The sequence below is a fragment of the Callionymus lyra genome, chromosome 7 (assembly GCF_982586985.1).
Source record: "Callionymus lyra chromosome 7, fCalLyr1.hap1.1, whole genome shotgun sequence".
In the NCBI taxonomy this organism is placed as follows: Eukaryota; Metazoa; Chordata; class Actinopteri; order Syngnathiformes; family Callionymidae; genus Callionymus; species Callionymus lyra.
Window position 1 is genome coordinate 16,552,321 of NC_141824.1, and position 13,686 is coordinate 16,566,006.

The following is a 13,686-nucleotide window of genomic DNA, read 5'->3' on the forward strand; positions in this document are numbered from 1 at the left end:
CGTGAAGAGGCTTTTATTGTGGAGGGTGACCGGAAACGGCTCTGGCGGATGTGAATTGTTTACAAACTGAAAGGCGCAGATTGTTGGCTCCCCGCTATCACACGCTGTATTTAGATCCGAAGTGTAACACGACTCTGCGTCTGTTAGCCGTGAGCTGTGCTCATGGAACCGGGGAGCTAGGTTCGCGTTGCCTTTTTTTCGGAGGCTTTTGAATGGAGGACGATAACGGGGACCTGAACGCCAACGTGCGCCGCAGGAGCACCGGCGACCCTCAGCTGGATAAAGCGGTGCTGCAGTGGCTCACCTGGGACAAGGTATGATCCGGAATCTCCGTCCAGTTTTTTAACGCAGTGAAAACCTGTGATTTACGAAAACGATGGAGCCCGGTTTGTACCGTTTTTAAAAACGTTATCCGCCTGATGGTTTTGTTGAGCCGTTATAGCGATACTGAACCCCGCAGTGCGGACTGGCAGGCAGACGATATTTTTCAGGGTTCAGGACTACTTCGATAAGGCCAAGAGGTTGAGTTTAGTCCAGAGAGATATCAGTAGCTGTTAGAAAGATCCGATTTAGTATTTGAGAGCGAATCAAACTCCTCACCTCGAAACATTAAGACCACTTGACTGAAAGGATGTCCTTTTCCACAACACCAAAAAAATAAGGACACCTCGAGGTTTTGAGTGAGGAAAGAAAAACCTCAACATACAACTCTAATGTGGAATATGCAAATGTAAATGTACTTGATAACTATGGTATCCCTATACATTCTGAGATAATGTTCATCACAAGACAATTTATAACGTATCCGATGTATGTGTAACAAAAGAGGGGGGAAAACCTGAGTATTTGTATATATTTATTATATATGTCCACCAATCAGAACATATATTACCTTAAATGTGCAAATGAAATGTACCTACAAGTGTGTACACAAATGGGTGCTTGTTTACCTTTTCAACCAATGAGAAATCAGATAATTGAGTGACACCGTGTATAGCCAATTATTTGCATCCAATCTTTTTTTTTCCATGTCAATAAAAAACGTATACTATTGGACGATCCACAGCGTTGCATTCTTGTGAAACTCCAATAAGGAGGACAAATGAGCGTCTGGCTTGAGAAGAACCGGGCAAAGCTTTAAAATTCCGGACTGTCCCGCTTCAATCCGGACTTATGGCCACAGAAATGCACACACATGAATTTGGTCCTCTCCTCCACAGAATGGTCGAACCCGGGACCAAGTCGAGTCCCTCCTGCAAGCTGGTCGGGTTGAAGACCTGAGGTCAAGACTCTGCAGCAGAATGAGTTTTGGGACAGCTGGACTGCGGGCGCAGATGGGAGCAGGGTTCAACCGCATTAACGACCTCACCGTTATCCAGTCCACCCAGGTTGGTCTATACTAATTAGTTCCGGGCCTCCAAATTGAATTTGCCAATGCGGCATTGTGTTCTATCCAGGGTCTCTACAGCTACCTGCTAAGGACTCAGCCGGATCTCGCCAGCCAGGGTGTGGTAGTTGGCTTCGACAACCGCGGACAGCAGAGGAGCGACTGCAGCAGCCGCCGGTAAACACTTGCCGTCACCGTGATGACAGTGGAAGCAAGTCTTGTGTCTGTGTTCCAGTCTTGCCTCACTGACCGCCGCTGTGATGCTCAGCCGGGACGTCCCCGTCCACCTGTTCTCCGCTATGGTCCCCACGCCGTACGTGGTGAGGAACTCTTTGCTCATCGTGTCCGAGTGCAGCCTCACATCTGCTTGTGTTTCCAGTCGTACGCTGTGAAGAAGCTGGGCGCCGCTGCTGGGGTCATGGTGACGGCCTCGCACAACCCCAGAGAAGACAATGGTTACAAGGTAAACGACCAGCATCTCTATGTTTAGTAGCTGAAGGACTGCGTTTCCCTGGTTAAAAACAATAATATATATGAAAAAGTTTAGTTTTAATATATTTTATTGTTTCTTGATCATTCATGGAGTTAAAAGTGTTATAGTGTCAATTTTTCAGCCAATTGCAACTGATTTCTATTAAATTTACAATGTTCATGCAAATAATCTCAGAATTATTTTCGTGTTGCAATTGACTTTCTAGACGCTAGATGGCAGTGGTTATGATGTCCTCTGCAGCTAGGAAGAAGGAAATCGCTGTATGTTGTGTATATGTTATACATTGTTGATATGAATTGTATCCCCAGATTCTTAACAATACACACCCCCTGCAGGTTTACTGGAGCAATGGCGCTCAAATCTGTTCGCCTCGGGACAAAGAGATCCTGCGGTGCATCGACGAGCAGCTGGAGCCCTGGAGCGCCACCTGCTGGGACGACATGCTTGCAGGGACCAGCTCCTTGAGGACAGACCCGTTGGTGGAGATCAACCGCTGCTACATGGAGGACGTCTCCTCGCTCTGCTACCACAGGTGATGCCTCGCAAAGTTGTTTGCTCCCATGTCGTCATGGTGTTAAGGCTGGACAGGAAGTGACTTCAGACGGTCTTAAGGTACAGTCTTGTGTCAGGGCCCTCAACAGCCGCTGTCCTCTGAAGTTTGTCCACTCGTCCTTCCACGGCGTGGGCCATGTCTTCGTCCAGCAGGCGTTTGGTACGTTTGGCTTTGTCCCGCCGATCCCCGTCCCGGAGCAGAAAGACCCTGACCCAGACTTCCCCACTTTGCACTGCCCCAACCCCGAAGAGGGGGCTTCGGTTCTGGTAAGTCTGCTTGCATCTCGCTTGAGTCTGGTGCAGTCCCAATGTCATCATGTCTCTCGTAGGATCTAGCTCTGCGCTTGGCGGAGCGTGAAAACGCCCGAGTGGTGATGGCGACGGACCCAGACGCAGATCGTCTGGCTGTAGCTGAGAACACCGACGGGTTTGTGACAGTTTGCGAGGGCTGTGGGAACTCTGTCTGGTCTCTTTGTGCTACAGGAGCTGGAAGGTTTTCTCCGGCAACGAGCTGGCGGCTCTGCTCGGCTGGTGGATGATGATCAACTGGAAGAAGACTCACCCGAACCCCCACAGCTCCCAGTTCCCCTACATGCTAGCCACCACAGTGTCCTCCAAGATCCTACAGACCCTTGCTCGTGTGGAAGGCTTCCACTTTGAGGTGCTCACTAGGGCTTTAGCGTTACATTAATCTCACAATACAATTGTTCAGCTCACAATATGATTAAATGCGAATCGATACGCAGAACTTCCATCAGAACGATTTGACATTTCAATGACATCTCGTGATTGTTCCTCTCTTTTGGTTGAATGAATTGAACTCACAGGGTATGACTGTGGCCATCTAGCGGCCGGAAGTGTAATTGCAACAGAAAAAACATGCGGCAAATATTTGTGGTCAATTGTTTATTTAAAAACAATACAGTGCTTTGGAATATTGATATAGTTATTACACAACATACTATTGTCCATCAGGAAACTCTTCCGGGATTCAAGTGGGTCGGAAACAGAATTGACGAACTGACCAAAGAAGGAAAAAACGTCCTTTTTGCTTTTGAGGAGTCCATCGGTGGGTGGATGCCTAACTAACTAGCTCAGACAACTCCTTACTCCTGTCCTTTGTGATGGCAGGTTTTTTGTGTGGAGGTGTGGTCCCGGAAAAGGATGGCGTGAGCTCTGCTGCCGTTGTGGCCGAAATGAGCTGTTATCTCCAGGACCAGGACCTCACTCTGACCCAGCAGCTGCACAACATCTACCAGACGTAAGAGAACATTCTCAGGCTTTTGCTAAGAGTGGTTGGGAGCTCGCAAGCTAGTTAGCCTGTTAAGTAAATCTGGGTCGTCTTTTGGACGTTTACTATGCCTTGCTTCTTTACGGCAGGTACGGTTGTCACGTCTCCAGCACCTCCTACGTCACCTGCCACGATCCACAAACCATTCAAACCATCTTCACCCGGATCAGGAACTTTGACGGCAACAGTTCGTACCCGAAGGTCTGCGGCGGAGTCCAGATAGTTGATGTGCGGGATGTGACCACAGGATATGACAGCAGCCAGCCGGACCATCGCTCCGTACGAGTTCTGAGCACTTGCCGGTACGAAGATGCAGCATGTCTTGATCTGGGACTTTTTGTGCAGGTTCTACCGGTCACCCGGTCCAGTCAGATGATCACCTTCACTATGCAGAACGGAGTCACTGCGACGTTGAGGACGAGCGGCACGGAACCCAAAATCAAATTCTACAGTGAGCTGTGTGCGGCCCCAGGTCAAAGGTCAGTGCTAGACTTCAGCCAAGCTTAAGGTACTGCTTTTGTGGCCACCAGGTGTCAGGCTGGTGCTGTAAGACTTTTTTCACAAGGTGTCAAAACACTTCTGTGACTTTCCTGTAAGTGTCTAAGCATATTAAAAATGGCGTCCACTTTAAGAATGTTTTCTCAGAGAGGCAACCATGTGGACAAAATCATCACAGAAAAGAAAGTTTTTGTTTAAGATGACGAAACATCGGACGCATTCTGTGTAGTGATCTCTGGCCACGGCCTCACCCCTCGAGCTCTGACTCTGTGATGTCATCCTTCTGTCTGCAGTGACATCATCCGTCTGGAGGAAGAGCTCCAAACAGTAACCACCGCCCTGGTGAACGACTTCCTGGAGCCGGAGAAGAACCACCTAACCCGCCGCCATGATTAGCCCCCCCCTTACTGCGATGTCACATCCTGTCTGGTGTGTCGACAAGTGACAACAAAGCTGAACTCTCCCGATATTTATTTTTGTATCACAATGTGAATGTTTGTTTGCGTCAGATGACCAATAAAGTCCGAACCAGTTCATCCTCACGTGTCTGCTCATTAGGCCCTGGTGTCTCTGCAGGCTTTGATACTGAAACTGTGGAGGACCCGCATGCGTATCTGCTGCAGGTTGATGCCATAAATGATGGGGTTGATCAGAGGCGTCACCACTAGGAACTCTACCGCCGTCATGTTCTGCAGAGCCAGCAGATTCCCACCATAGCGAGAGAACAAGCAGTCAACCACCAGCATGGTGGTGAAGATGACCAGCGCCACCAGGTGCGGCAGGCACGTCTGCGCCACCTTCCTGCGGCTGGAGCAGGAGCTGAGCGAGGCGCGCACCAGGTGAGCGTAGGACAACAGGATGAACAGGGCCTGAGACACATGCGACACTATGAGCACGAAGCCATAGATGTTGTTGACGGTGGTGTCGCTGCACGAAAGCTTCACCACATCCCAGTTGGTGCAGAAGAGTTTGTGGATCTCGTTCCCACACAGCGGCAGCCGGGCCGTCAGAAACATGCCGATCACGGACTCCAGAACCGGAAAGGTCCAGCTGAAGAGCAGCAGCTGCACGACCTTCTGTGTGGTCATCACGCTGTGGTACTGCAGTGGCTTGCAGATGGCCACGTAGCGGTCGTACGCCATGGCGGTGAGAAGGCAGTACTCGATGAAGATGTAGGTGTAGGTGAAGACCATCTGCACCAGGCAGGCGTTGTAGGACACGACGTGGGCCTCGGCCAAGAGGTCGTGCAGAAGTTTGGGGTAGAAGCTGGAGGCCCCCAATAGCCCGTTCAGGCACAGATTGGACAGGAAAATGTAGAGCGGCTTGTGCAGTGCCACATCCACGCACACCGTCACGATCAGAGTCACGTTGACGAAGATGGTGAGGAGGTACGAGGCCAGGGCGCAGGTAAAGTACACCTGCCGGTGGAACAGTGAGACGTTGAGTCCGTGAAGCACAAAGACAATGTCGCTGTTGTTCTCCATTTTCACACGTGACGCTGCACACGAGGGTGCATTGGCAAAACCTCTACATGCCACTGTGGAGTCACAGCCGCTCAACTTATACCCCTGGCAAGACGGGGGACCCTGTCAGCAGGCCACGCCCCCCACACCTGTCAGCTTGACAACATGGCTTGACAACCATGAGCAGCCTGAACCTGAACCTGAACTCAGAGCTTGGATGAGAGAAAAAGCAATGTGACAGGTGAGTGTCGTGATGAAAGTGATGGTCATGTGACAGGTGAGTGTCGTGATGAAAGTGATGGTCATGTGACAGGTGAGTGTCGTGATGAAAGCGAAGGTCATGAGAAAGGTGAGTGTCATGTGATGTAAGTGAGGGTCATGTGACAGGTGAGTGTCATGTGATGAAAGTGAGGGTCATGTGACAGGTGAGTGTCATGTGATGAAAGTGAGGGTCATGTGACAGGTGAGTGTCATGTGATGTAAGTGAGGGTCATGTGACAGGTGAGTGTCATGTGATGAAAGTGATGGTCATGTGACAGGTGAGTGTCGTGATGAAAGTGATGGTCATGTGACAGGTGAGTGTCGTGATGAAAGCGAAGGTCATGAGAAAGGTGAGTGTCATGTGATGTAAGTGAGGGTCATGTGACAGGTGAGTGTCATGTGATGAAAGTGAGGGTCATGTGACAGGTGAGTGTCATGTGATGAAAGTGAGGGTCATGTGACAGGTGAGTGTCATGTGATGTAAGTGAGGGTCATGTGACAGGTGAGTGTCATGTGATGAAAGTGATGGTCATGTGACAGGTGAGTGTCATGTGATGAAAGTGATGGTCATGTGACAGGTGAGTGTCATGTGATGGAAGTGAGGGTCATGTGACAGGTGAGTGTCATGTGATGAAAGTGAGGGTCATGTGACAGGTGAGTGTCATGTGATGAAAGTGAGGGTCATGTGACAGGTGAGTGTCATGTGATGAAAGTGAGGGTCATGTGACAGGTGAGTGTCATGTGATGAAAGTGATGGTCATGTGACAGGTGAGTGTCGTGATGAAAGCGAAGGTCATGAGAAAGGTGAGTGTCATGTGATGTAAGTGAGGGTCATGTGACAGGTGAGTGTCATGTGATGAAAGTGAGGGTCATGTGACAGGTGAGTGTCATGTGATGGAAGTGATGGCCAAGTGACAGGTGAGTGTCATGTGATGAAAGTGATGGTCATGTGACAGGTGAGTGTCGTGATGAAAGCGAAGGTCATGAGAAAGGTGAGTGTCATGTGATGTAAGTGAGGGTCATGTGACAGGTGATTGTCATGTGATGAAAGTGAGGGTCATTTGACAGGTGAGTGTCATGTGATGGAAGTGATGGCCAAGTGACAGGTGAGTGTCATGTGATGAAAGTGAGGGTCATGTGACAGGTGAGTGTCATGTGATGAAAGTGAGGGCCATGTGACAGGTGAGTGTCATGTGATGAAAGTGAGGGCCACGTGACAGGTGAGTGTCTTGTGATGAAAGTGAGGGTCATGTGACAGGTGAGTGTCATGTGATGAAAGTGAGGGCCATGTGTTAGGTGAGTGTCGTGATGAAATTACAGGTCATGTGACAGGTGAGTGTCATGTGATGAAAGTGAGGGTCATGTGACAGGTGAGTGTCATGTGAGGAAATTACAGGTCATGTGACAGGTGAGTGTCATGTGAGGAAATTAAGGGTCATGTGACAGGTCAGTGTCATGTGATGAACTTTATTGAAATTGTTTTTTTTCCAATCAGACACAGCAATACAGCATTTATTCATAAAAATGAAAATAAGAACAAAGAAGAAACAACAAGATGACACAATCTAAGTCTAAAGATAAAGAACATAGATCAAAGAAAAATAACAAAGACAAAGGATACAAAGATTAACATAGAATAGAACATCATGATACTTTCACTCCACTCCTGCCCCCAAACTCAGAATTAAACAGTCTAAATGCACGAGGAATGAATGAGTCCTTGAGTCTATTAGTGTTGCATCATGGGACGGAGCATTCATGCTCTCCATCTGCTTCTCTGCTCACTGATGACAGTGTTGAGAGGACGACTGTCATCATCCATGATGGACAGTAGTTTGTCCAGTGATCTCCTCTCAGCAACTGTCACCAGTGAGTCCAACTTCAACCACAGAACCAGCCTTTCTGATCAACCTGTCCAACCTGTTGACACTCCTCTTGGACACATTCCTACCCCAACACACCACAGCATAAAACAGGACACTGGCCACCACAGACTGGTAGAACATGCAGAGGAGCTTCTTGCAGATGTTAAATGATCGGAGCCTCCTCAGAAAGTACAGTCTACTCTGAACGTTCTTATATACATGGTCTGTGTTGCAGGACCAGTCCAGTTTACTGTCCATCCACACACCGAGGTACTTATAGTTGTCCACTATCTCCACCTCATCACCTCTGATGGACACTGGACGTGGCTTTGTCCTGGACCTCCCGAAGTCCAAGACCAGCCCCTTGGTCTTTGTTCAGCTGCAAGTGGTTCCTCTCACTCCAGTCCACAAAGTCACGTATCAGACTCCTGTACTCGTCTTCGCTGTTCATGAGTGTCATGTGATGAAAGTGATGGCCATGTCACAGGTGAGTGTCATGTGATGTAAGTGAGGACCATGTGACAGGTAAGTGTCATGTGATGAAAGTGATGGCCATGTGACAGGTGAGTGTCATGTGACGACAACAGGCGTCGCATAACAGTCGAGGGTCCAGAGTAATAACCGAAATTGTGTTTGTGCTAGAGATCCCTGAGAGTCAGAGGGACCTCAGCAGGACCTCAGGGACCCTCTGGTGTTTATTTTCCAGGAAGGGTCCCAGTGGTCACAGTAGATGTAAACATGTTTGTCCCTCAATTCCCTCTGAAGGTCATTAGACCATTAGTCGTTCATCCTCTGTAGACCCACAGGATGACTCACAAACAGGTCAGCAGGGCTTTGAAGTGTGTTTGGCCTTAGACCAGGTCCATAACAGGCCTGTGTATGGAGCGGCTGGGAAGGTACTGAGGTCAAAGGTTGGTATGGATGTGAAGAGAGAAGTCCAAGTCCAAGTTTCTGCACACACACTGTCCAATGATAAGCTATCGTTCACTGATGATGATAAAGGCATTTTCTAATGTTCATGTAGATTCTCATTCATGCAGGTTCTCTTTCTCGCTTAAAGCAAGAAATATTGAAGTACAGCAGTTTGCCCCGTTTCGGAAATTGTTTTTATTTAATGTTTTCTTAAGCATTTCATTGGCAGTGACATGTAAGTTCATCATGGCGGATTCCAAAGAAATCGTATTTTCTGGTGGAACTAAAATTATAAACCAAAACAAGATATAATTAGATAGACTTCATTAATCCCTCTGGAGACCTCAGGACATATTTATATTTAATACTAAATGGCTACAATTTTTTAAATATTTGATTTAATTTAATTGTAATTTTGATTTTTTGCATTTACAATATCTAACTGTATGTGTAAAACAACGACCATTTTGTGTTTATTAATTAAATCATTAAAAAAACAACAACAATGAACATGATTAAATTCAATTATTAAAAAAGATACCCCAAAAAACAACAACATATTCCATAAAAAAATATTGATCTACTTCCACATATTAAAAATCCACACGATAACATTTACTCATGTTTGAGTCAAGTGTGTGTGTGAGTGTGTTACTGAACAAGATCTTCGTCGACTTCATGATGATGTCATCAGTCTGCGTCGTCATCAGTCACATTCCTATTTACCAAACTGTCTTTAATAAGGAGTATCAGATTCCCAACCATTTTCTTTCCTTTAACATCAGTTTTACTATAGTTAAGAGTCTCTCTCTCTCACTCAACTCAACTTTATTTATAAAGCGCTTTAAAAACAACAACAGTCATCACAAAGTGCTGTACAGTGACAAGTCTCTGTGTAGTTCTTGACGTAAATCATCTCTGTACCTTATCTTGTCTTAAACTCTGACATATTTACTTACATATTTTATGACTTGGCTGCTGGATTTGGCTCCCGGGCCTAGAGTGCGGATGTCCTGGCGGTGCAACTTTTGACCTCGACTTCGTGACCATCTTAACTCGACTCTTTGACTTTGTCATTGTTGCATCATGCTTGGTCGGACTGGGCTCTGATTTGTCGACAGCGGCTTGTTGAGGGGGCGCCCCCCCCCCCCGCCCCCTTCTCCCGTCCGTGCTCACCTGAAGGTTGAAAAGAAGCCGGACGTGCGATCCTAGCAGAGATGAAGAACTCCACTCAAGTGACATTCTTCGTCCTGACGGCGTACACGGACATCGGGCCGGTCCGATACGCCGTCTTCCTGCTGCTGCTGGTGCTCTACGCGACGGTTTTATTCTCCAACATATTTCTGATCTGGATCATCTACGTGAACCGGAGTCTCCACGAGCCCATGTACATGTTCCTCTGCAGCATGTTCCTGAACCAGCTCTACGGGAGCTCAGCCCTTTTCCCCTTCCTTCTGGTGCAGATCCTATCCCGGGTTCACACGGTCTCGTTCAACCTGTGTTTCCTGCAGATCCACTGTCTGTACTCGTACGCCTCCGTGGAGTTCCTCATGTTATCCACCATGTCGTACGACCGCTACCTCGCCATCTGCCACCCTCTGCAGTACTACGTGAAGATGGGCGTGACCCGCACGGCCCTGCTCATCGCTCTGCCCTGGATCGTGGGGTGCGGCCTGTGTCTCGGCGTCATCTTGGTCTCGATGCGGCTGCAACTCTGCGGCAACGTCATCCCAAAAGTTTACTGCGACAACTACCGGATCGTGAGGCTGGCGTGCTCCGACACACTTTCCTACAACATCACCGGACTGTTCAACACGTTCGTCGTGGTTTTATGCCCGGTGGTGCTGTGCATCTTCTCCTACACCAAGATCCTGCGGGTCTGCTTCTCGGCCTCCCCGCAGACCCGGAAAAAAGTGATCACGACGGTCACACCTCACATGGCGTCGCTCATCAACTTCTCGTTCGGTACCTTTTTCGAGATCCTGCTGAGCCGCTTCGACGTGGGTATGGTGCCCCCCGTCCTCCGGATCTTCATGTCGCTGTACTGGCTCACCATACAGCCGCTCTTCAACCCGCTCATCTACGGCCTCAAGCTCACCAGCATCAGAACCATAACCAAGGCTCTGCTCAACCTCAAGTTCTGACCAGGTCTGCTCACCACAGTGACAATAGAGTCGGTGACTTGATGAGGTCCACTTGACCTTTGACCTCCTCATGTCATTGTCATCAGAATAAGTCCAGGCCCCCGACAGCAAACATATATACAAGGAACATGTCATTAGTCCTTTATTCAACCACAGCATTATGACCAGCCTTGTTGACTGGCAGGGGTGAGTGCTGAGGGGTCACATGCACAAAACAGCAGCACCATGACCTTTCAAAACTGTACAAAATGGTACATGCGTGTGATTCTTTGTGTGCATAAAAATAGAACAAGCATCAGAATCCTTCTTGTCAAAGTTGTATTTTTTACTGACTTCATTGATCAGGATCCATTTCATGATTCTTCCTTCATTGACACATTTATTCAGTTTGAACATTTGTGTTCATCGTCACACGTTTGCCACTGTTTGCCTTCAGCTCTTAAATAAATGAATAATTCATCTTAGAAAAAGCCCCTCGCATGCTCAACAAGACGCCGTCAGCTGATTCAGACTCTTCTGTGCTCATGTTGTTGTTTTTTCTCTGTCTAGACTCTAGAGCATCGTCATTTATTTTGTTGTTTCAGAATAAAAAGGAATAGTTCAGGGAAGAAGTTGTTGTCACTTATTTCCATTTGTGTTGCCATGAGTATCTGAACACTAGCTAGGGTGACCATATTCTGGAGTGTTTTTGGGATCGAGTCAAAGGTTTTTCAACAGGCTTTGACTCATATTCATAAAACCCATATTCAGAATTCACACAAAAACACTTAACTGTGCCTCTTGAAGAATAAATCCTATTTAATCATTTCACAATATAATTGTCATAAAAAAACTCTCCTCAACAAAATATATAGTCTGTTACCATTTATGTATAAATATTTAGCTAAAAAAAGCAATAACTCTCTTGTAGCCTGCTCCGTGTTCAGAATAATCTCTCTGGTGTCAATTATGTGAGAATAAATAAAGAAAAAGAAAAAAAAAACGAGAGGTACAGTACTTTTTGGATCATATTTAGAATATAAAGTCTTCTATATAGTTTTCGGGGGGTTTTAAATGTAAAATATATATGCTGTATATATAGTACAGTATAAATGATTGTTATGGATTACAAAAGACACATTAATATATGTTTACATACAACAGAATTAAATCAAGTAAGTAAGTAAGTAATTTATATTTGTAAAGCTCATTTCACAGACCATGGTCACAAAGCGCTTAAACAACAGGTCAATACACAGTTAAAACTACATACAAATTTAAAAACTTTAAAAGGTCAGTGTTAATGTTTTAATGTTTTTATAAATTATAAAACTCCATTGATATGACATGTACAGGCCTATTATATCAATATATTCTGATAACAAATGCATGATATTCTCTTAGAAAATGATGAATTGAAAGAGAACCAGAGATCTGCCTCCAATAATCATCTAAATATGAATCATGACGAAGCAATATATAATAAATGTAACCAAAATAAACTGTCATCCATCGTGTCGTTAGCAAATAATGAAAATGAGAACTGAAATACATGCAAGAAGGTGAACTGGCTAAAAGTTAACCCTTGTGTCATCTCTGAGTCAAGTCTTGTGCTGTCTATGGGTCAAGATGAACGACCTCCGCCACTGCATATGTGTTTCTGGATGCCATGGAGGTCGTTCATCTCGACCCAGAGACAACACAAGGGATACCACAAACACACTTTGTTTTTTCAGGCCTTCGGGTCACCTTGACCTTGAGATAAAACAACGGTTAAGAAACATTGTTGGGAATTTGATACTGCTTGTATTATACAGTTTGGTAGATATAAAACATGTGTGATCGACAGCCCAGGCATAGACAGTCTAAGAAGCTGAATGTGACCAATGAACACGCAGTCTGATGACATCATCATCGGGTGGCGAAACTCCTCTTTCAATTCATAGTAGACCCGGGTTCTTGTACCAAGATCTTGTTCAGTAACACACTTGACATTTTTCTGTGACTCCGGAGTCAAACATTCACAGACTCACACATGATTGAAAGTTATTCAGAACGTTCCAGTAAGCACATGTACTGTGTGGACGTTTGAACTATGGAAGTATGTCCATTACCCGCAATGTATGATGGATCCTCCGTCTCATCGTCGCGGCATACGGCCTGTGTGGGTGCAGGACAAAGATTAAAATATCATGTGCAACTCACCTACGATTGATGCCTCACTCCAGCCGCACTAAAGCAGCAATTCATTTTTTATGTTATTTGAGTCGCATTTAAACAAAGATTATTTAATAAACATTTCGAAATTACATCTACGACTGTTTTAATAAATGCTCAATTTCGTTATTTAAGAAGGCCTTTTATCCATCAACAGTTTAGGTTTGGACACCGGGTTTGTTCAACCATCTTCTCGTAAAAGGACCCCTGCAGGTAATGTTTTTAAACCTAAACACACAATCTACGTCTTCATTCCTCCTGAGAGGACACTGAGTTGACTTGAACTTCCCCTTGATCTACATGTATCGTACGACTACGTACGGAATCATCCATCTGTGGATTTAATTTATTTTGGTTTGATCTATTGTACCAACTGACTTAACAATGGTCCACCGAGTTATCCGTGAACAGACCTCACTAACCAAATCTCTTATTAAAAAACTCTTCCTCCGGTGTTCCCAGAACAATCAGATGTTCACTAATGATCACCAGTTAAGGAAGACCCCTGTGAGGAGCTAACAAACCAATTAGCTACAGAGTCGAGAGCAACTTAACGAGCAGAATCTGAAAGACAATTAGATTAACAAGCAGTCTGCAGGAACCAATTGAAACATCCCTTACTTT

General features: G+C 46.0%; 3 protein-coding genes across 3 annotated transcripts; 2 read left to right on the top strand and 1 right to left on the bottom strand.

The window, feature by feature from the left end:
• Positions 1-60: 60 nt before the first annotated feature.
• Positions 61-4,759, top strand: pgm2l1 (phosphoglucomutase 2-like 1). The gene is made up of 14 exons (XM_087795372.1): positions 61-314; positions 1,221-1,388; positions 1,458-1,564; positions 1,623-1,707; positions 1,767-1,850; positions 2,216-2,412; positions 2,510-2,699; positions 2,762-2,859; positions 2,916-3,093; positions 3,408-3,501; positions 3,564-3,693; positions 3,813-4,002; positions 4,069-4,202; positions 4,515-4,759. Exons 1-14 carry the CDS (start codon positions 213-215, stop codon positions 4,615-4,617), a joined length of 1,860 nt encoding a protein of 619 aa, XP_087651498.1. The 5' UTR covers positions 61-212; the 3' UTR covers positions 4,618-4,759.
• Positions 4,760-4,775: 16 nt separating this feature from the next.
• On the bottom strand, positions 4,776-5,705 carry LOC148075218 (olfactory receptor-like protein DTMT). Its single transcript, XM_087794903.1, has one exon. It carries the CDS (start codon positions 5,703-5,705, stop codon positions 4,776-4,778), a length of 930 nt encoding a protein of 309 aa, XP_087651029.1.
• Positions 5,706-9,939: 4,234 nt separating this feature from the next.
• LOC148075219 (olfactory receptor 4F4-like) lies at positions 9,940-10,866 on the top strand. Its single transcript, XM_087794904.1, has one exon. It carries the CDS (start codon positions 9,940-9,942, stop codon positions 10,864-10,866), a length of 927 nt encoding a protein of 308 aa, XP_087651030.1.
• The last annotated feature ends 2,820 nt before the right edge of the window (positions 10,867-13,686 follow it).